Here is a 21,585-nt window from a genome sequence, read left to right as displayed (position 1 = left end):
ACCTGGCAACCAAGCTCTGTGGAAAAAGGGTGTTTCTATACATAGTCACAGGAGAAAACTGTCTTGACCACTACAGACTTTATTCCTGTGATACAATCTGCTATTTGACGGGGAATCAGTGTTGAATAATAAACAAACAAAGATGATCCAGTGTGGCCAGTTCTTAAGGGAACTGCTTTAAAAAATATGATTTTTGAAGCATTATTAACCCCTTGGTTTGGCCAAACGAGGATTTTTAATGAAATCACTACAATCTAAGTACCTGAAAAGTCTAACGTAAATGAACTTTTTAATAGCTTCATTTAAACATCAGCATTTTAGCATCACATTAATAACCTCTTCGGGACCTGTACTGACTGATGGAGTAATTGCATCCACGAAAAATCCATGAAAAGAAAAGCACTAGTGGAAAGAACAAGCAAAACATTACTTACAGTTGGTTTACATATAGTGTTATAAACACAAGGAATGCTAGAAAACAAATATGTTGTGAAATATTAGAAGGTTGGATTGCTGATCAATTAACCAAAAGTTCAAGAATAACTAAAATGCATTGATCTAGTAACTAAATCAACGTTTTTAATTGAAGTTATATTTCCCCCATTTGATTACTTTATTTTAATTATGCATAAGAAATTTTATCTCATAATTTTTTTCCGGACACTGAAATTCCATGGAAAAGTTTTGGAAGCATTGGGATCGCACATCCACCGACGAACGAACACACCATTTGCGTGAACGTCATCAATATGTGGCAAATACTGTTAAATATTTGTTCTACAGACAACCAAGACGTATCCGGTAGCGTAGAGTTCTGTTATCAAAATAAAATTATAACGCTAGCTGGTGGGTGGAACAGGCCATCATTAACAGAATAACACAATGAAATTAGATTAGCGAGTGGCTTTCTGAACATACATATAGTTTTAGTTTTGTCTGTGTGAGACTCAGAGTGTACCGTTTAGCTGCACGACCTTTATTATGAAGCACAGTAAGCGGAAGCAGCTTGGGCTGTTGTGTGCAACTTGATGCCGGGTCCGAGCCGGATGCTGATGCGGATCTTCATCTCCAGACTTTTGGAAGTTGGGACTCTTTAAAGGTAACAAAGCCGACGCATTAAAAATTAATATTGAAATGTCTGCTAAATATTACATCAATATTGGCTTTTGCTTCACCAATAAGACAGCAAACAGCTCCATGTCGAAGTGAAGCTAACGAGCTAGTTAGCTGAGCAAGTTGTAACAGGAATAGTTGATGTTGTCTGGCTGTTAGCTTAGCTTGTCTCAGGGGTCCTTATGAAGAGCTAGGAAACCTAACAGAAATGTTTTATTTTCCTTTTTCCTCTGTGCACACCCAGCAATGCATGTACTTTGATGTATCGCCTTTTTGGCTTCTTCTACTGTATCAAGAAAAATATTTTTCACTAGGCTTGTTTTTCAGAATCTTCTGGAATTTTGATTAAAATATCTGAGTGCTATTATTGCTATTTATTTCTCCCTTAATCTCGTAAACAGTTCCCAAATCTACATGGATGCTCTGTTTCTGCTCAAGAATAGAGAAATAGAGGCTTTTACTTTGAAAGCTACCGTTTATCAAATGTAATTACCATTTAATTAAAAGGCAGCTTCGTGGAAGCAGATGCAGCTTTCATTTAAATTTGTGTTTTTTGTTTGTGTAAGATGTAAAATTAAATATGTTGTAGTATGTTCCTTTTTCTCGAGGAAAACTGTTGTACCATAAAAGTAGGCGATCCTCCTGGAGTGACCCTGAAAACAGGGAAGAAATCTGCGGATATCAAAGCAACTGTTTGAATAGTTCAAGGTGCAGGAAACTGCAATGCAAAAGACAACGGTGTAAAAAAAATGCTCCTCTTTCTTTTGTCTGCAGACCACTTGTCCTTCAAAAGCCCGAGGCCATGTAAAAGTAGAGATAATGCTTCCATCCTTTAAGCCAATCCAAACAGGCCACATATGTAAACGACACTCCTAAGGTGACATGCTGGCTCTCCTGTGGTGACTGTATTTGTTTTTTTCTTGCTGTGGAAAGAAGCTGTTTGCCTTACTTACTGTGATATTAGTGAGGCAAGGGGATGGTAATGGCTACAGGGTTGGGTGGACAGGGTATTTAGAACTGATCTTTGTGTCTTTCTGCCCCAGTTCCTTTAGTTGCGGCTGCTTGTTGACTCATTGAAGGAACATTCCTGATGGCGCACAGGATTGCCCTAAGGGCCCAACACCCTCGGTCCATCTGGCTTACGGTGCTGCCGATGCTCCTCACCGTCCTTTTGGTGGCAGTTTGGGCAGAGGGCCAGGACTACTATGAATTGCTGGGAGTCAGCAGGGAAGCGACGACCAAAGAGATACGACGGGCCTTTAAGCAGCTGGCGCTCACCATGCACCCTGACAAAAACCCTGTGAGTTACGCAGACAAACCACAATCCAGAAACACAAAAAAATGACACTGTAATTCTCTGATATCTGTCGCGTCTCTATGAAACCCTGACAAAACTGATGCTTATCAACTATTTCAGGGTGACCCCTCAGCCCACGAGAAGTTCCTGCAGGTCAATCGTGCCTATGAAGTTCTGAAGGATGAAGACCTGAGAAAGAAATATGATAAATATGGAGAAAAAGGGCTGGACGAGCAGCAGGGCGGACGCTATGAGAGCTGGAACTACTACAGATATGACTTTGGTAAGTAACCAATGGGATGTTACAACACTTGAATGTTTTTATAATTGTTTGTATAGAAATCGTTTTATGAGGATATTGTAAAAAGAAAAGAATAGCTAGCTCTGCTGTGAACAAAGAGTTGTTCAGTATTGTTTGTCTTTCTGTCCAGGTATATATGACGATGATTTGGAGATCATCACGCTGGACAGTGGAGACTTTGGTAAGATATATAAAACATATTCTGTTTTTGCTTTAGTGTACAAATGAGAAAAACCTTCATCTTTTTTCGATTGTTTGATGTTTTCCTTTCAGAAAAAGCCAACACGTAAGAACTATGTAAATTTAAAGATTTCTCAAATTTATTTTGATTGGCTTTTGAAATATTTTTGAGGAGAAATAATGGGAGTTGTCTTTATGTCTCAGTCATTAGTACAATCTCTTCTTTATTTTCACACCTCCTGACTACTGTTTTATTTTCAGTTTTTGTCACTCGGTTGGAGTCAGTCATATTGAGTTCCATGCAGATGTTGTTCTTGTTTAATGACAGACATCATACATTGCATAATTAACTTCAGTATTGTAATAGTCCTACCCACTGTCACATAGACATCAGGTTCCATTCTTTCATGACGGATGTCTTTGTCTTCTTCTGACTTCAAACTCTCTGCTCATGAGTGATAAGGGTCTCAGTTGTTTGTCTTGCATGCTGGATTGGTTCTCAAATGTTTTTTTATCCTGAACTTATTTCATATCTTGTCATCAGACACAAAGAGCCTAATCTGGAAGTAAACCTGTCAGCAGCAAATCAAAGTGAAAACACAAAGGGAATGTTTAATGGTTATCTTGTTTGATTTTAGTTTTGGGTGACCTGCAGGGTACAATTTAAACTTGTCAAGTTTGGGAATGGCTGGTCAAACTCCAGAATAACTGCTATTTGCTGTCTGTTTTTTTTGTGTGTATATATGTGCCGTAAACCTTTTTTCCTGTAAGTCTTCAGACCTTAGCATAAAGCAGAACAGCTGTGCAGCTTTCTCCAAACTGCAGTTTTATCCCACTCTTATCAGTAAAAGGATTTCAAAGGCACCACGACACAAACACCGTGTGAGAAACAAGAGCGTAAACAGGTAGTGACTGACGTGTCTGTGTGTCTGCTTCAGAAGCAGCAGTGAACTCTGGAGAAATCTGGTTCATCAACTTCTATTTCCCACGATGCTCCCACTGTCACCAGCTGGCTCCGACGGTAACATATACAAGAAACACACTAAACACACATCCTCAGTCTTGCACCCTTTTATGATTTTGTTTTCTTCTGTGTTCTCTGTTAGAAAAACATTCCTGGTTTTGTTAGTTTCTTGCTCAAGTTGTAACTTGATAATAATCACATAGACAGAGTTAGACTCTGTGTCAGACAGAGTGAGTTACTAAAATATGTACGTGTCTGTTTGCTTTGACCTTTGCATGTCACAGTGGAGGGATTTTGCCAAGGAGATGGATGGTGTGATCAGGATTGGAGCGGTGAACTGTGGAGACAACAATCATCTCTGCAGGAGGAAGGGCATCAACAGCTACCCCAGTCTGTACATATACAGATCAGGACAGGTGTGTTTGCTGCTTTTTGTAGCAAAAATGCATATAGCTCAACTTTGAAAAATGAATGTAGTACATGCACATACTGAGTTAGCTCAAGCACCTGAACACTACAAACCTGAGCAGGCACCAGCTAAAAGTTTCAATCTAACGTCGATAAATGAGTTTAACAGACTCATCAAAGTAATGACAAAAGCTTGAAACCAGTTGTATACAGTTACCAGTGTTAGTCCATAATTTAACTTTTCCTATGATAGGCAAACAGCTTATTTATCCTTTGCCTCCTTTGTTTGTTTACACTAAACAAAAAGTGCATGTTAAGGAAAATCAGTGAGCACGTTCTCATTCAAGGGTACATTTACTTCAACTACTGATGCTGTTGGAGAACCGTGTATAGCTTTGATTGCACTCTGTTGTGGATGCGGAGACAGACAGATGGAGACCCGACAGCCGAGTAGTTATTTCTGATGAGTTTGTGCATTCACACATTCACAAAGTAAAACCCAGACATAAAAGTTTGTGCTCACTGTTTGAAAGCTTTATTTAACATGTTCCATGTTTTGTTTCTTATAATTTCTTATCAATTCTTTGCATTTCTGTAGAGACCAGAGAAATTCAATGGGGAGCGCAATAGAGACAACCTGGTTCGCTTCTCCATGCAGTTCATCACTACAACCATCACTCAGCTCTGGCAAGGTGAACTACAACCCGCGACCACACAGCTCACATTTTTCTTCTTGATTGAGATGAGCTAACTTTGTGTTAGCGACCAGTCTGGCTAAACTTTCACTGAAATACAGTCTGTGGAGAGTTTTTCTGTTGTTCGAGTTTATTCCTCATCCTATACTTACCGCTAATGTTTTTTTTCCAGGTAACGTGTTCAGCGAGATAGAGAGCGCGTTCTCGTCAGGGCTCGGCTGGCTGATCACCTTCTGCTCTGACAGTGGAGGTAACACATGTGCACAGTCAGCTTTTTTTTGCATGCTAACACACACATAGACACACATACAAGACTCTTTATGAAAAGACAGGCAGATGTGTCACAAATCAGTCTACATAACCACGTGCTCTGATACGTGGACACACAGAGTGTACTGGTGTTATCAAGCTTGTTGTTTAAAATAAATGGTGTTTGTCTCTTTTTCAGATTGCCTGGAGCCAAGAACGAGACAGAAGCTGGCAGGAATGTTGGTGAGACAACAGCAGTAATGTTTTTGCAGCTGTTTATCACAGAGACATGTTGTTTCTGCTGAATGAATGAATTCACTTTAAAGATTTGAGCCATTTTATAAAGCCATGCAGGGAGGGGCACGCAGCTTTGGTTTTCAGTCTCCCAGACCCATGACTCTTACACCTGAAATACCCACTCAGAGAAATGCTTAAATTCCACCAGACACACTGCAGTGTGATTCAGAAGAATCCCTGAATCTGCTTTGTGCGCCACATCATTTACATAAAATATTTTTTATCGAAGTTGCTTCAAGCTGCATGGAGCAGATAAGGAGGACAGTAAATTAAGCACAGAGAGAATCTAGTCAAATTATAAGGCCCGGTGCAGACCACATGCTCTGCTTCTAACGATCATTCAGATTTTATGTCATTTGAAGCTGTGTGAAGAACAGAACAAAACTGCTTTAGAGATGTGATATCACAGACACACAGCAGATGTGTTTTATGGGATAGGTTAAATTGGCCCTGGATGGATTTAGAAATTTTCAAACACTTGAAGTGGTCATTTTTTTTCTCTTAAAGTACTTGAGAAGAGAGAAAAGTCAGAGAGAGATATTTTGAAATGACAAGGAGCAGAGGCATCTTACTACACGTAAAATGGCTGCAAAAAAAAGATGTACAGGCAGAGCACAACGGTCAGCACAGCACAAAATTTGGGTCCTTCGCTCTAGTTAGCGGTCAGCGCAGCACATGTTGCGTCCCATGTGAAAGGGCCTTGAGGATATATGTCACTAACAATGTTAACACTGTCCTACACGAAAGACAAAGACAAAAAAAGGCTTAAAGGCTAAATTCTACTTATGTGAATGTGTCACCAAAGAGACCGTGTGTCTAACCACAGTGTTGCTGTGTGGCTCTTTATATTTTTCAAATGATAAGCTTTATTTGGGGCCGATGAATGACAGGCAAATGTTTTCTCTGAGGGGTTGTGTGTCATCTTCGTGCATTTGTCCTCTAACCTGTTGAAGTGAGGACGTCCAATCTAATAGCTGCGAGGAACAGCCTTGTAAACAATGTCTGTGTGTGACCGACAGACCTATCACAGTTAGTGTCGTGTAGGCAATCTGATTGAATCCTATAAAGGTAGCTCACTATCCTCAAGTTATGTTTCATTTGTAACGTAATGTTAAAAATCTTAAAAAAAAAATCGAACTTTTATTTGTAGTTCTATCATGACAAGTTTATTAGTAGCTGTGATGCTGATGTATGTGTTGTAATAAATACTACAGCGCCTGTTTGATCTCTTTATAACTGCTAAGTGTTTGTGTCTGAATGTAGGATGGTCTAGTTAAGGTGGGATGGATGGACTGCACAACAGATGAACAGATCTGTGCAAGTTTCCAGGTAAGGGTCAGAAGTACTATAGTAATGGTACTTACATGAGATATCTGTGTAGTTGGGTTTATATACAATGTAAGTGAGAGTATCATCTGCAAAGATGGGGGTAAATGGTTTCTACGTAGTGCTTTTCTACTTTACCTCAGCACTCAAAGCACTTTATACAGCATGCCTCGTTCACCCATTCATACATGCTTTTTTCACACATTCACACTCCAATGAGACAACAACGTGGTGTTCAGTATTTTACCCAAGAATAGTTTGACATGCAGACTGGAGCAACTAGGGAACAAACCAAACCTTCCAATTAGTAAATTAGTAGAGGACCTGCAATACCCCCTGAGCTACAGCCAGGAGGGAGGGCGATATTTTGTCAACACATAGTGCTCTGCTTAGAACTGACTTTAGACTGATTGAGTTATTTCCAGCAGTATCGGCTGCTTGGCTGATCTTTCTGTTGTGTTTCAGGTGACCAGTGGAGCAACTGCTTTATTCCCACCTGGAAGTGCTTTGAATAAACCAGGCAGTGTACTTGTAAGACAAAGAACACACTACTGTCTGTGTTAATACTGTGTATAGTACTGGAATACTGACTCTATGTGTATGTGTTTCAGTGGCTGAATACTCTGGACAGTAAAGAAATTTATAATCAGGTCATCAACCATCTACCTGATTTGGAACTTCTCACCAGCGACAGTTTCCAGGTATTCTGACTTCAGATGCACAGTCCACCTGTGCATAATACAATTACTTGTATTGTATTACAGCGTAATTCAATATAATACAGAAGTACAATGTAAAATTGTTCTGATGCAGTGTAACTTGTTTCGTCCAGAGTAAATTGGCCCATCATCGCTGGTTAATCAGTTTTACATTTGGTAACAAAAACTCTGCCTCCAACGAGTACAAGAAGCTACAAGCTTTCCTCCGAAATGACCACATACAGGTATCTGTCTATCTGACTGTCTGTGCGTGTCTCTGCATGTATCTGTCTGCCTGTATGTCTGACTGACTGTTTGTCCTTCCAGGTTGGCAGAGTGGACTGTATAGCGGACTCAGAGCTGTGTCAGTCTCTTTACATTCATAAACCATGTATGGCTGTTTTTAAAGGACTGGGAATCCACGACTTTGAGATCCACCATGGTCAGTACTACATTTGGATTGTACTTCTGCTGTATTCCCATGTTGCTCTCCATTTGCATTTTATTTGTTTAAATTAGTTTGAATATCTCTGCATGTTTGAGGAGGACATGTACTTGTCCAACTAGCAGTTTGTTACAAGGTTACAAGGATAGAGGAGTTCCAAAAAAGGGCTCATGTTATTATTTGAGGAGCCAGTTTGCAAAGATTTGCTCATCTGCATTAACTCGTGTGTTTTGTGTAGGCAAAGATGTGTTGTACAATATTGTGGGTTTTGCGAGGGACAGCGTTCGAGCTTTTGTCACCACTCTGGGGCCGGACAACTTTCCTTCAGACAGAAAGGAGCCGTGGCTCGTCGACTTCTTCGCTCCGGTTTGTATTTGACTACTTTAATCACAATTATGATGTTGTGCTTTATCTTTTGTTGGCAGATTTTCAACTGAGTGGTTATTTTAGTGGTTAAAATGATTTATTAAGCTGTGACCTCAAAAGTGAACAACAAACTCTTCCTTTATTTATTTATTTACATTTGATTCACTACAAAAGAGTTTGTAGTTGTTGCATCTAAATCTTTTAGTTTTAGTTGATTAAATATTCCGAGATTATAGTAGTCTAAACCTAAAGTTGCTTCAGTGACTAAAATACAAAGTGTAAACCACTTTGGAACAACCAGTAAATAAATTGTAAAATATATCCATACTGTTCTCTTTCTTCTAAGCGTTGATATTTTGTCGTGTTTTCATTAGAAACAGGGAGTATTTGGCTGAATGCGACTGAGGAAGTTACACACAGCTGTGATAATGTGACAATTGACTGTAAAACATTGATAAAAGCCAATCGATGAGGCAAGTTACTCTTATCAGTCCAGATTGACTCACGTTGATTGCATTGTCTTTTAGACGGAGTTATTTGCAAAGCTTTGGAAATCTGTCACAACACAAAATCAGGATCAAGAGTCTGAAAGTGAAAAAAAATTTATTTGAAGCCCAAAAAAAGAAATTAATGAAAACAAGTAATTTATTTAAAGTAAAATACTTATTAAAGAAAAAAAATCATATTTTTTTATTTTTTAAATATAAAAAATATCAGAATTTCACTTTGAAATAGCTTTTGACCCTGATGTAGCTTCATGTGACTGCATCCAGTCTGAGCTGGACTGGGATTGTTTGGAGACACGTCTCCCACCAGGCAAGCTATTTGTGCATTCTTCAGTTGCAAACAATATTCAATGCAATCACTGTTATTTTTTATTTATTTTATAATTGCAAGGTTTGACAGTTTAATACTATTTTTATTCTAGTGTGACTGAGCTATGAGCTAAGGGACCAAACGTAGCACAAGCACAAGAGTAATCTGCTGGTTGCGCCAAATGTTTTTGGCACTGAGGATGCAGCCAGTCAGAGTTCTTGTGTAACTTCAGGGCTGGTGGTGGTGCTACACCTACAACACAAACAGTCACTTACTATGGACCACTTTGTGGGAGCATTGTGATGTTGTAAGAGGCAAGAAAGACCCTGAAACACTGAGACCGCTGTGTGAACAAGGGTTAATTAATCAAGCTTTGTCAACCGTAGTAAAAACATTAAAAACCAAAAGTGAGAAAATGGGACTTAAAATCAGTTTTAATCTATTACCACTTTGTGAAAACTGAAGTTTGTAAATAGCACTAGTTAAAAACCAAACTACTGACGTGATAACGACCACCGACAGCCTAAAACAGCGGTCCCCAACCCCCGGGCCTCGGACCGGTACTGGTCCGTGAGTCATTTGGTACCGGGCCGGGAGAATTGAGGCTCAGGTGTGAAATATATAGTTTTCAGGGTTTTTATCGGTTTTCAGCGTTATTTTATTATTTTTATTATTTTTATTATTTTGTTATCGTTTTTAGCGTTTATTCGGTTTTCCTTGGTCTTTTCACGTGTGTTATGAATAAATTTTCTTTTTTTCGGTACCGGTACTAGTTTTATTTTGTTGTATTTATCCGCGACACCTTAAAGGCCGGTCCATGAAAATATTGTCGGGCATAAACCGGTCCGTGGCGCGAAAAAGGTTGGGGACCGCTGGCCTAAAGCCTTGGTAGCTCAGATTTGAACATTGGGTAAGAATTCAGAATTGTCATTGCTACTTTTTAACCTCACAAACATTTGGCTCTTGCCTGCAGTGGTGCCCCCCGTGTCGAGCTTTACTGCCGGAACTGAGAAAAGCTTCAATCCAGCTAGCTGGGCAGATGAAGTTTGGCACTTTGGACTGTACCATCCATCACAACCTCTGTTCTAGAGTAAGCACACACATCCGTGTATATTGTTTATTTTTAAGCTTAAGGCTAAAATGTGCCGACCAATTAGTAATTTACTTTTCTCTTTTTTCAGTATAATATTCAGGCGTATCCCACCACAGTGATCTTTAATGGTTCTTCTGTGCATGAATATGAAGGCCATCATTCAGCTGATGGCATCCTGGAGTTTATACAGGTACTACATCAAATACAACTGAAATGGCTCTTCTTTGCCTGGATTTTTGTCATCTGTACACTGTTTGGTCAAAATGTACCTTTAAGAAATTTACAGCTCCAGCTGTAATGAGTAATCTTTTTCAAATGTAATCTAATCAAGTAATCGGATAAGAAATACTTGAGTTTCATTTATGAGCAATAATAAAAACTCAAAAGAGATTACAGGTCTTTCAGAATGAACTGCTCATTGGTTTCCATTTTGGAAATTGCAATATTTTAAAGTTTCACTGCATGTAAAAGAAGAAACCCAGCTAAACCCTTTAGCTGGGTTTGCATACCATATTAATTTCTTTTCTTTTTTTTTTTTTTTAAGAAAATGCTTTCTTAAATGCAAATATATATATATATATATTAAACACATTTTTATTGGCTTGTGAAAAAAAAGCTTTTATTCTTATATATTTAAATATTAGTGCAATTTAATTAATACAATATTTTATATTATTTCACTTTAATCTGAAATGTTTTATGAAGGCACTTGACGTTTATATGGTTTTTTACACCCCATGTCCCCCTTTAGACTGATCCCTGTTAACTGCAGGCATTGCTTCCATCTAAAATAGGACGGCTGCTGTCAGCCTTCAGAGAGCTGAACATGGGTTCGGACGAAGTTAACGGTTCATCTGAACATTTTAATACAACTTCTGGAGATTCACTGCAGATTTTTCTGTGTAAAACAAACGGCAGTGGATGGAGCAGCTACAAACTTTGCTTTTCTTTACATCAGAGTTTGATGATCGGGTGTTTGATGAAGGACTCCCGCTCGCTTTCCCCCAGTAAAAATTAATTCCTTTTACCATTGGTGATCACAGGAACAACCCTGCTGTTTACATCACTAGAAACGTTTCTCTTTCATTCTACCTGAGCTCAATGTCTCGGTAATGGCTCCGTCTCTTTGCTCCTTGTGGTGTGTAAACAGACTCCGGCTCCACGTTAAACTGCCAGCATCATCATCATTGCTGCTGTTGTGTTATCAGTGTTTTTGTTTAAAACTGAGGCCTGCGTGCGGTTAATGTTGTCCGACTTTTTATTCACACGCTGCTCCTAAACACATTTATTCTGAAGGCTTGTTTTAGTCACACCTGTGTTAAGCGCTCACGTTTATATCGTTTAACACATCAGTGCAATACAGAGCCGTGCATTAACCAAAGCATCGAAGCAAAGTTTGTGTTGAGAAATTTTTTTATGATCAATTTTTTTTAATTACTCAGTGAATCATTGCAGCTAAAGGGCTCATCACCACTGCCAATATTATTACAAAATAATATTTGATGCATAGTATAATTTTTTTTCATTGTTGTTTTCCTTTGGTTGCCTTTGGTCTCAAAGTGGAGTATTTAAAAGACAGTGAGATCACAAAGGGCTTCTTTCTTTCTCTGCAGGACCTGGTTAATCCATCTGTCCTGATTTTGGATCCTTCAAGCTTCACAGAGAAAGTTAAAGGTAAAACCTGCTCCTGACAATAATGGATTGCATTTATATAGCGCTTTTCGAGACCCTCAAAGTGCTTTACAAGCCGCTATTCATTCACTCTCACATTCACACACTGGTGGAGGCAAAACACAGTTGTAGCCACAGCTGCCCTGGGGCAGGCTGACAGAAGCGAGACTGGCATGTTGCACCATCGGCCCCTCTGGCCAACACCAGTAGGCCGTAGGTGAAGTGTCTTGCCCAAGGACACAAAGACCAAGACAGAGCTGAGGATCGAACCGGCAGCCTTCCGGTTACAAGATGAGCTTCCTAACCCCCTAAACCACGGCCGTGACAATAAACCGCTTCTTGCACAAAGGGCTAGTTGCAAAGACTTTGAACAGCACTGTTGTAAAAGAACTTGACAGCTGCAATTGCTGTTTTATTAAAAGTACCCATTCCCATCTTTCAGTTTAAAGCACCATAGAGGCCGGATTATAAAGTTAAAGTCTAACATAGTGGTCTGTTTCTCTGCTGCAGGTCGAGATGAAGGACAGATCTGGGCGGTAGATTTCTACGCTCCCTGGTGTGGTCCCTGTCAGGCTCTGATGCCTGAATGGAGACGCATGGCCCGGGTATAACTCACTTTACATGTGCCATATACAGTGGGGCAAAAAAGTATTTAGTCAGCCACCGATTGTGCAAGTTCCCCCACTTAAAATGATGACAGAGGTCAGTAATTTGCACCAGAGGTACACTTCAACTGTGAGAGACAGAATGTGAAAAAAAAATCCATGAATTCACATGGTAGGATTTGTAAAGAATTTATTCGTAAATCAGGGTGGAAAATAAGTATTTGGTCAATAACAAAAATACAACTCAATACTTTGTAACATAACCTTTGTTGGCAATAACAGAGGTCAAACGTTTACTATAGGTCTTTACCAGGTTTGCACACACAGTAGCTGGTATTTTGGCCCATTCCTCCATGCAGATCTTCTCAAGAGCACATTTTTCACATTCTGTCTCTCACAGTTGAAGTGTACCTCTGGTGCAAATTACTGACCTCTGTCATCATTTTAAGTGGGGGAACTTGCACAATCGGTGGCTGACTAAATACTTTTTTGCCCCACTGTATAGACCATAGACACAAACTGAAAGAACACAAGAAGGAGAGCTGTATAAACTTTAAAGGTCATCTAGCTGCTTCACTCTACTGTCACCTGATCAGTAGAGATCAAACTTCAGTGACCCTGAGCCACTGGAAGCTCGAGCCATGACACGGCCTCCAGCTTGTTCTGCTGTTGTAGGCTTTAGATGAACCTTAGTAGACACTTTTGGTATTTTGTTTTCAGAATGTACAAAGGTCTCAATTTGCCATTCACAATTTTCCTGCTCTCTCTTTGATAGATTTGTTTCTGCAGCATGACCTGTCCTTGACAGTTAATGGCATATTTCTAAAAACTAAGCTGAGATTCTTTCCTTTAAACCCATATTTATTGTATAACATAAGCTTGAATACGATTTATTAAACAGTTAAAATAGCCAAATTGTGCCCTGGTCCAACAATATATGAACCTTAAAGGAAAGAAATTCAGTTTAGATGTCAGTTTTAAAATTAATACCTATGACTGAATCTGCACAACTCCAAGAAAACAGTGAATTTGTGAAGAAAACCAGGAACATTGTGATTTTGTTTATGAACCTAAAGCAAGTGACAGAAATCAGCAGGTGAAAACAGAGGGTCAGGACTCAGCTATCAGAAGGAGAGAGCAGCCTCTAACCTGACGCTGTCTTGGTTTCCATCCAGCTGCTTTCAGGTCAGATCCTGGTCGGTTCGGTCGACTGTCAGCGCTTTCAGTCGTTCTGTCAGAGCCAGAGTGTGAGAGCATACCCAGAAATCCGCCTGTACCCTGGAAACAGCCGGCAGCCAGATCGCTATACGTATGTAACTCACTTTACATGCTCAGATGTCGGGAAATGAATATTCCCAGGAGACGAGAATATGGATATGAGTTTCATCACAACATATCAGATGATCAGAATTATTTGTTTTACCTTCTTACATCTTCTTTTTACTTAGATTATTGATTACCGATTTCCTTTTCGCCTGCCTGTCTCTGTAGGAGTTATAATGGTTGGCACAGAGATGCTCATTCACTGAGAACATGGGCACTGAGGTGAGATGCAAGTTGCCTTTTCTTGTCTTTCTGTATTTCTTTAGGGTTATTTTTCCTTTCTGCAGTAAAAGAACCAGTGAAATGGGACGTGTGCAGTGTTAATAGTTGAGTTATTCTCTTGTGTGTACAGTTTTTTACCCAGAGCCTCTGTGGACCTTACTCCAGAGACCTTCAGATCTCTGGTTCTGTCAGGTCGGGATCACTGGGTCCTGGATTTTTATGCCCCCTGGTGCGGACCCTGTCAACACTTTGCCCCGGAGTTTGAGGTCCTAGCTCGGGTGTGAAAACTTTGCTTCTCTGCATGAATCTTGTTGCTTTTTTTCTGCAGTGACTGATGAGACAAACCGAAAGTAAACTTCTCCAACAGACTGTGGGACGAAGCACAAATTAAGAGTTTCTTAAAAGTATGGTTTTCTTGTAGTCAAGAGTCCTGCAGTCATGCTTTTTGTGTGTGTGTGCGATTGGCAGATGCTTAAAGGCGAGGTCCGGGCAGGGAAAGTTGACTGTCAGGCTCATCATCAGACCTGTCAGTTAGCTGGAATCACCGCCTACCCAACTGTCAGATTTTACCCATACCTGGGGAAAAAGAGGGTAAGCACACACATGCACACACACACACACACACGCACACACACACAGCCTCTTTTTATTTTGTAAAAGTTGTGTTGCTTGCCATGTTTTTCTCCATGCCTCAGTTTTTTTTATATGTGTTTGTTTTTCTTTTGTTTTGGTGAATCTGTCTTCTTCCAAATACTTTTGTTAATTAGGAATCAACTCCTGATTTTTCCCCATTCTAACAGTTTGTCCATCAAATGCCATTTAAAAAAGTAAAAGCAGGGTTTATAATCTAATGTTTTATATTCATCACCAAAAAAAGAGCTCAGTTTACTTTTATAAAAAAAAAAAGAAAAGCAAAAAGCACAGCCTTCATCATCAGATTTGATGGGAAAGAATCAGTTATGGATTGACTTAATAGTGGAAAAGATTATAATGTGTGTGTTCTGACAGCATGAACAGAGTGGAGAACATATCAATAGCCGAGATGCTAACGTGATCGCTGACACCGTCAGACAGCGGCTACAACAGCTGTTGCCACGGTTACACAATAAGCCAAAGGTAAGTGCCGGTTAACTTCAAGCACAAATCAACCCAGCCGCTGAACTGGAGTCTGACACGTTTGTATGTTGTAGGATGAGCTGTGATGGAAGCGGGCGGTACTGTGAGGAAGATGAGCCACCTGATTGGTCAGGTAGAGACAGAAGTGAATTTGATTGGCCCAGCAAGATGATGAATCGGTCAACACTCCTTTATAGAAGCTACAGCTGGAACACTGGGACTGACTGTTACCTGCTGTGCTGAATGTACTGAACACTTCTGCCTTGTTTATGTTTGGTTTATAATTGTCTCCATTGTTTCTATTTACTCTATGAAGTAAAACTTTGGGACACTGTGTATTGATCATGTTACTGACACATACACACACACTCGCTGATCCAAATGTTGACATAGTGTTGTATTTTATTGCTCATGTAAAAACTGTTTGAGAATAAAACGGTTTGTTTCTGTTAGATGTGTGTGCATCCCTGTGAGTTTTACAACCATCGCTGCAGGTTAAATTCAAAGTTTACAAAGATGTTGACAAGATTCAGAAAAAAGAAATAATCACAAAGTATTAACTCTTTCAATTACTTTGTTTTTTTTTCTCAAGTAAAGGTGCCAAGCATTTCAATCTCATGGTTTCTCAACACTGTTGCTTTTCTGTGTGTCAAACTGAGTTTTTGGGGATTGGATAGGGGTGCATCCAGAGGGACATGAGGTGGCAATAGCCCCGCTGAAAACATAATCGTCCACCTCAATGCTCTGTATCGACTCCAGAACGTAAACACACAGCTGCAGATGTTTTCTTAGTTATTCACACTTTGACCAGCAGGTGTCACTGTTCACTCACTGTGTCATCTGGCTGAAAATTGTGCAGGAGACAGGAACTTAAGAAAAGTTGGATTGACAAGATAAATACGTGCAGACAGGGTTTATAAAGTTTCTGAAAAGAGCTCAGAATATATCACAGATTGGGTGCCCGCTGAAATCCTCAGTAAAAAAAACAACGGTTTATACTGTTAATGCGTTAAAGTTAATTAGATCATTAATTACTTGTTATATGTAATATGTATTCCTACAGTAAAAAACAAACAAATAAAATTGATGCATTTATCTTATGCTCTTGGAAAATTTACACAAATAAAAAAAACAAAAACAACAAACTATTGAAATAATTCGGAGCTTTTTAATGGTTTGTAATGGTTGTGTATCTTAAGAAGGGCAGCAGGTGTCACTGTTGCTTCTCTGTGCAGTGACTTCCCCAGCAAAGAGTTGATCAGGAAACAACCTGTGCACTGATTCAACTTTTAGAACACGGGCTTATCCACAACGGACCTGAGTCACATTACATTACCATGAGAACATTACATTGTGTCACAGTTCTGTATTATGTGGTCTGAAGAAAACTCATCTACTATACTATACTCAATAAATTAAGCTGTAGATAGCAGCTGGTCTGCTAGCCTTGTGAACTGAAGCCTAAAGTTCATCCATGCCTTCGGTAAGACAGAAAAAGGTGGTGATAATAATGTTTCTGTGCATATAATTTTCATCTAATCTGTCTCTGATGATCACACTGGGAAACTCTGGTCAGGTTCACATTAAAGATTTCTTGATGATCATGAGAAACTCTGTAGCAGTAGGTGAGAGTCTACCTCAAAAGTAAAAATCTACTAAGCAGCAGTGATGCTTATATCTGGCTAATTTGCACCATAGTGTAAAAGATGAATGTAACCTCTGGCTCTGAGAAGCAAAGCCAATTCAGGTAATGCCTGTTATGGCCACCAGGGGGTGATACCTGTTGCATGAAAAACCCTGTAGAAGTCTTTGGGGAAAGGGCTCTCAGCTCTGACTGCAGTAAGCACTTTCCTGATTGGTTTACTCATTTTGGTTCATACCTAATATAACATTATTTCCATTTTATACAATTTGGTCATTCTAAGAGTCAGAAAGCAGGATTAACTGGATATACGTCTTGGCTAATAACTCGTGATTTTTAAGTTGTTAGCTAACAAACGTGCTTGCTGGTTCCAGTTTGAAAACGCCAACACTGTGATGTGATGACAGTGAAAACTTTCTTCACAAACCAGTGACGTCACAGTAGCTACACCCATCTAAATCCATGTGATTCGTGAAGATTATTCTTGATTTTGCTGATAACCTATTTGTTTGGCAACAAATCACATCTTGGGCATAACCAACAATTAATCTCATCCGAGTGGGAATGCGAATTTTGCAGTAATCCATCCAGTTGGTGTCAAAAATGGAAAAAAGGTCAAACATAGTCCTGTGAAAAAAATGTTTTCCCCGGGCTCTGTGCGGCCCTGTGATAGTGCATGCCATGATTTAATTGTTTGTAGAACCACCTTTAGCAGTAATTATAAGTAAGTTGAAGTAATTGCTTCTGTAGGACTTTATCATTCTCTCATTGTTGAGGAGGAATTTTGGCCCACTCTTCTTTACAAGGTCCCACTACAGTATTTGAGCTCTGGACTTTGACTGGGCCACTGCAACACCTTCATTCATTGATTTTTCAGCGATTGTGTTGTAGATTTGCCGATGTGCTTGGGATAACTGACCTGTTGCATTACCCCATATGGGCCAAGTTTAGCTGTCAGACAGATGGCCTCACATTTGACTCTAGAACACTTTGGTTTTGGTTTGGTTCATGGTCAACTCAGTGACTGCATGGTGCCCAAGCCCTGCAGCTGCAAAACAAGCCCAAATCATCACCCCTTCACCATCGCCACTGACAGCTCCTATGAGGTGTTTGTTTTCGCTGAATGCTGAAAATGTGTTAAGACACCTGAGAATGCTGCACACCTACAAACTGCCAAAACTTCTGATTTAATAGAGTTGGTTTGATTAGCAGGACCTGGTTGCTACTTACCCTCTTAATTTCTACAGAAGCAACAATGGTGTGTATGCGGTAGATGAAACGTGAGAGGATCACTGGGGTTAGTGTGGTTCATTTTATGGGGGACATGAAAATTAAATTACTTTATGTGTCCATGTGATCAGTGACACCTATAAAAAATGTAATGCTAGGCGTTTGTGTTTCAGGTCTACCTTTAGTAATTCACCTGTTACACAAACCTTACACATTATACTGTTGGACATCATCACGTCCCTCTCTATATAAATCTGTATATAATTACATACAAGTGTAACCATCAGACATAGAAATTCTCACAGTCTGGAAAAGACCAATAGTTAAAATGTTCTCTATTACTGTAATTACCTAAATGACCTTAGATACTTTCCACTTGAACATTATTAGAGGAGAACATTTCTATGTAGTCCCCCCTTTACCTCTTTCTCTCTCTCCGTTTTGTGGACAGTTGGAGGTCAGCATTGACGCAGCACTGCTCCATAAACCACTGGAATCACTTACTGCGTGTGCATTCTATTGTTTCATTATGTGAAATGGAGCAACAAGTTGGACAAACACTCGCTGAGTTATTGTGGGAACCGACCTGGTAGTCCTGTGCGTGTGTGTTTTGATGATGATGTCAGATTACTTTCCGTGTTGGACGCTTGGAGATTTGGCTGGCCATATTTGAGTTGGAGAGCAGCGCTTTTCAGTTCTTTCTGTCATCAGAAAAATCTTTAATTAACATATTGAATCCCTGAGATATCCTAATATAAAACAGAGAAAAGCAATTTCTACAGCACATCTCAGTCTTTTTACATGATAATTTGTAAAATTACAAAGTTCTGGTAGCTCACTGTCCAGACTGTCCTGTAGTTTCAAAACAAAATTTTTGTTGATTGAACTGAAATATCTAAATTAGAAAGTAAAAAACAGGAACTTTTCTGACATTTAAGGGTTTGTCTATTATTTTCTGTCTTTTACAGTTTTGGTGTAATATGAATGGCTGTGGTGGTGGTGGTGGTGGTGGGGGAGGTCTTTATTAGCAGAAAAAAAGCTGTAAAATGTCTGATAATATAACGTCCAAAAATGTATGTCCTCCATCATATTTTCCGAAGCTGTCTAGCGGGCCAGATTGGAGTCTTTGCTGGGTTGATTCTGGCCACCGGGCTTCATATTTGACACCGTGCATCAGAGAATCTGATAAAACCCCAACCCATTATTGTTGGGTCTTTACCTTACAACCAGACCCCAAACAGTCCCAGTAGATGGCCACTCCTCCCTGAGCTTGATTCTGCTGGAGGTTTCTTCCTGTTAGAGGGTAGTTTTTCCTTCCCACTGTCACCAAATTCTTGCTCATAATATAATTATTGGGGTTTTCTTTGTATTACTGTAGGGTCTTTACCTTACATTACCAATCACCTCGAGGCAACCACTTTTGTGATTTGGCACTATATAAATATTATAAATACTATATTATATTGTATGTTGATAATATTGAATTTAAAAAAAAGGCAAGTATCAGTGAAGCTATAGGAAAAGCTAGGGCAAAAACACCCTAGGTATGGCAATATACCAGACTACATCAGATTCATGTTGCATAGAAAAAAGATGAAAAAGGGTTAAAACATTGATGAGAAAATTGACCAAGCTAGCACTGAAACGTTGTCAAGTGCTCTTACAAAAAGGGCTGAAATACAACAAAATATTTGACAGCACCAGATGTGACGACACATGAGAAAAGCCAAAGAAAAATTTCTACTTGTGCTTTTTAGTTTTATTTCAATGAGTGTTTAAGAACTTGATGAACAGATGTTGGGGGGGGGGGGGGAAAGGATTTAAAGCAGCTTTAACTTCTGTCAACGAGGTCGGCCGGTGTCAAACTCTCTGCTGTGTCAGCACTCAGGAACATGAATAGAACCACTCAGCCTCCAGAAACAGACTACACCTTATCCCAGCACCAGGTGTGTTTTCAGTCAGGCAGTCAGCTGAAGTCAACACGGAGCACAGACCAGAGAGGACAAGAGCGTGGAGGACTAAAGCGGAGGAGGATAAGGAGGTGTAATGGCAGTAAATCCATGAAAACATTTTCTCTTCCCTCTCATGGAAACTGCAGCTGAGAAAACACTGCTGGAAATTAGTACTCAGGAACTACTGGAAGCAGTACAAACACACACACACACACACACACACACACACACACAGTGGCTAGTTCATGCGGCTACTGGTCTGCTTTGTTAAACTTTACTCCCATCAATGAGAAACACTGAAATCCTGAGAGTTCAGCTTTATTGCTTTTAATCTGGTGTAGTTCAAGGTGGTGAAGCCCTATATGAGCCTTTGTGGTATGAATCAGCCTCAATTTTAAGGCAGATTTTTAAAACAAAACAAAAACAACCAAAAACAGACACACTCCAGCTTATCTTGTCTAAATCATGTTTAATGGTTCACACTGCTACGAGAAGTCCAGAATTCAACATATCAGGGTGTTAGTACAGAGTAGTGTGGCACTGAGTGTTAGTGTGTTTACATGAACAGAGTTACTGTGCGATAATGAGAATACTGTTTATCTGAGGCTGTGTTCAGACAGCAGCAGCAGCAAATTGCAGTTCAATTAAAAAAAAGAAAAAAGAAAGAGACTTTGCTCACTGATCACATCTGTCAGAGTAGGGACAGCACAGGTGGAAATGGTAACAGTTTGGATGGCTGCTGTGACAACAACAACAACAAAAAGGTTTTTCAAATGACTTTAAAAGTAGAGGTGATGCTCATACATTTTTCAGATGTAAGAGATTGACATCCAAGGAAAAGTCTGCCATTCCTCTGAGAAGAAAACCACAAAACACACACACAAAAGGGAATACTTAAGGCAAATGACGCCAACTTACCTTGGTCACACGACCAACAGTAGAGTATTTTTTATTGTCAATCTGTGCGAAAGCCATTATTTTATATGCTTCATCATCATTATATCCATTCCCCAGATTTTGTGGCCAACCCAACAGCACATTCTGTCAAGGTAATGCACTTCATGTGTGCTACATGTCAGTATATAGTACGTGAATATCATAATGGGAATACGTTTTTACTTTGCCTCTTGCACAAAGTCAATGGCTGTGTCCACAGATAACTCCAATAAAAGCCTAGAGTTTAGTCGCAACAAAAATAACGTGTTACAAAGTCACTTTAATATCTACCTACAATTTTAAACGAGAACTGTTAAAACTGGTTAACCATTCAGTTTTCTAACATTTCCAACATGATTATGAAAATGAAAATTATAAAATTATATTTTTGGATTCTGCTCAGTTAGCTTTGGATGATTCTCAGCTCAAGATAATCCTTATTTTTCTTGGCCTTGGTGCAGTCTATTTTACCTCCCTTCGCATGCCATTCAAGATCACCTTCTTCTGATTGGCATTGGACATAATGCTGGTGGGCTTTTGTGCTCCACAAGAGATATGTACCAATACAGGATCCATGTAATACAGATTAATATTACCAAATTTAAGAGAAATGTAACAAGCACACATTTAAGGACTTTTT

At 39.5% G+C, this 21,585-nt stretch overlaps 1 protein-coding gene across 2 annotated transcripts; it reads left to right on the top strand.

The window, feature by feature from the left end:
- Positions 1–1,023: 1,023 nt before the first annotated feature.
- On the top strand, positions 1,024–15,637 carry dnajc10 (DnaJ (Hsp40) homolog, subfamily C, member 10). 2 transcript variants are annotated; one of them, XM_035914403.2, is made up of 26 exons: positions 1,024–1,099; positions 1,888–1,990; positions 2,157–2,413; positions 2,531–2,693; positions 2,842–2,892; positions 3,830–3,912; positions 4,140–4,271; positions 4,862–4,955; positions 5,131–5,208; positions 5,407–5,450; positions 6,768–6,833; positions 7,296–7,361; positions 7,442–7,531; positions 7,663–7,773; positions 7,856–7,970; positions 8,212–8,339; positions 10,129–10,245; positions 10,337–10,438; positions 11,862–11,922; positions 12,430–12,524; positions 13,700–13,833; positions 14,016–14,069; positions 14,200–14,347; positions 14,538–14,660; positions 15,078–15,185; positions 15,260–15,637. In XM_035914403.2, exons 3-26 carry the CDS (start codon positions 2,204–2,206, stop codon positions 15,269–15,271), a joined length of 2,385 nt encoding a protein of 794 aa, XP_035770296.2. In that variant the 5' UTR covers positions 1,024–1,099; positions 1,888–1,990; positions 2,157–2,203; the 3' UTR covers positions 15,272–15,637. The 2 variants fall into 2 exon arrangements, with proteins under 2 accessions (XP_035770296.2, XP_006806061.2); XM_006805998.2 differs by lacking the exon at positions 1,888–1,990.
- Positions 15,638–21,585: the final 5,948 nt, after the last annotated feature.

Source organism: Neolamprologus brichardi, chromosome 16, assembly GCF_056152115.1.
Source record: "Neolamprologus brichardi isolate AB-2024 chromosome 16, ASM5615211v1, whole genome shotgun sequence".
NCBI lineage: Eukaryota > Metazoa > Chordata > Actinopteri > Cichliformes > Cichlidae > Neolamprologus > Neolamprologus brichardi.
Note: the sequence above shows the minus strand (reverse complement) of the source record. Positions and strands in the feature narration are given on the sequence as shown.

Coding starts and splice junctions, on each gene's coding strand:
- dnajc10 (XM_006805998.2), top strand. CDS start 2,204: ATGGCGCACAGGATTGCCCTAAGGGCCCAACACCCTCGGTCCATCTGG. Junction 2,694..2,841: donor CTACTACAGATATGACTTTG/GTAAGTAACCAA, acceptor CTTTCTGTCCAG/GTATATATGACGATGATTTG. Junction 12,525..13,699: donor AATGGAGACGCATGGCCCGG/GTATAACTCACT, acceptor GTTTCCATCCAG/CTGCTTTCAGGTCAGATCCT.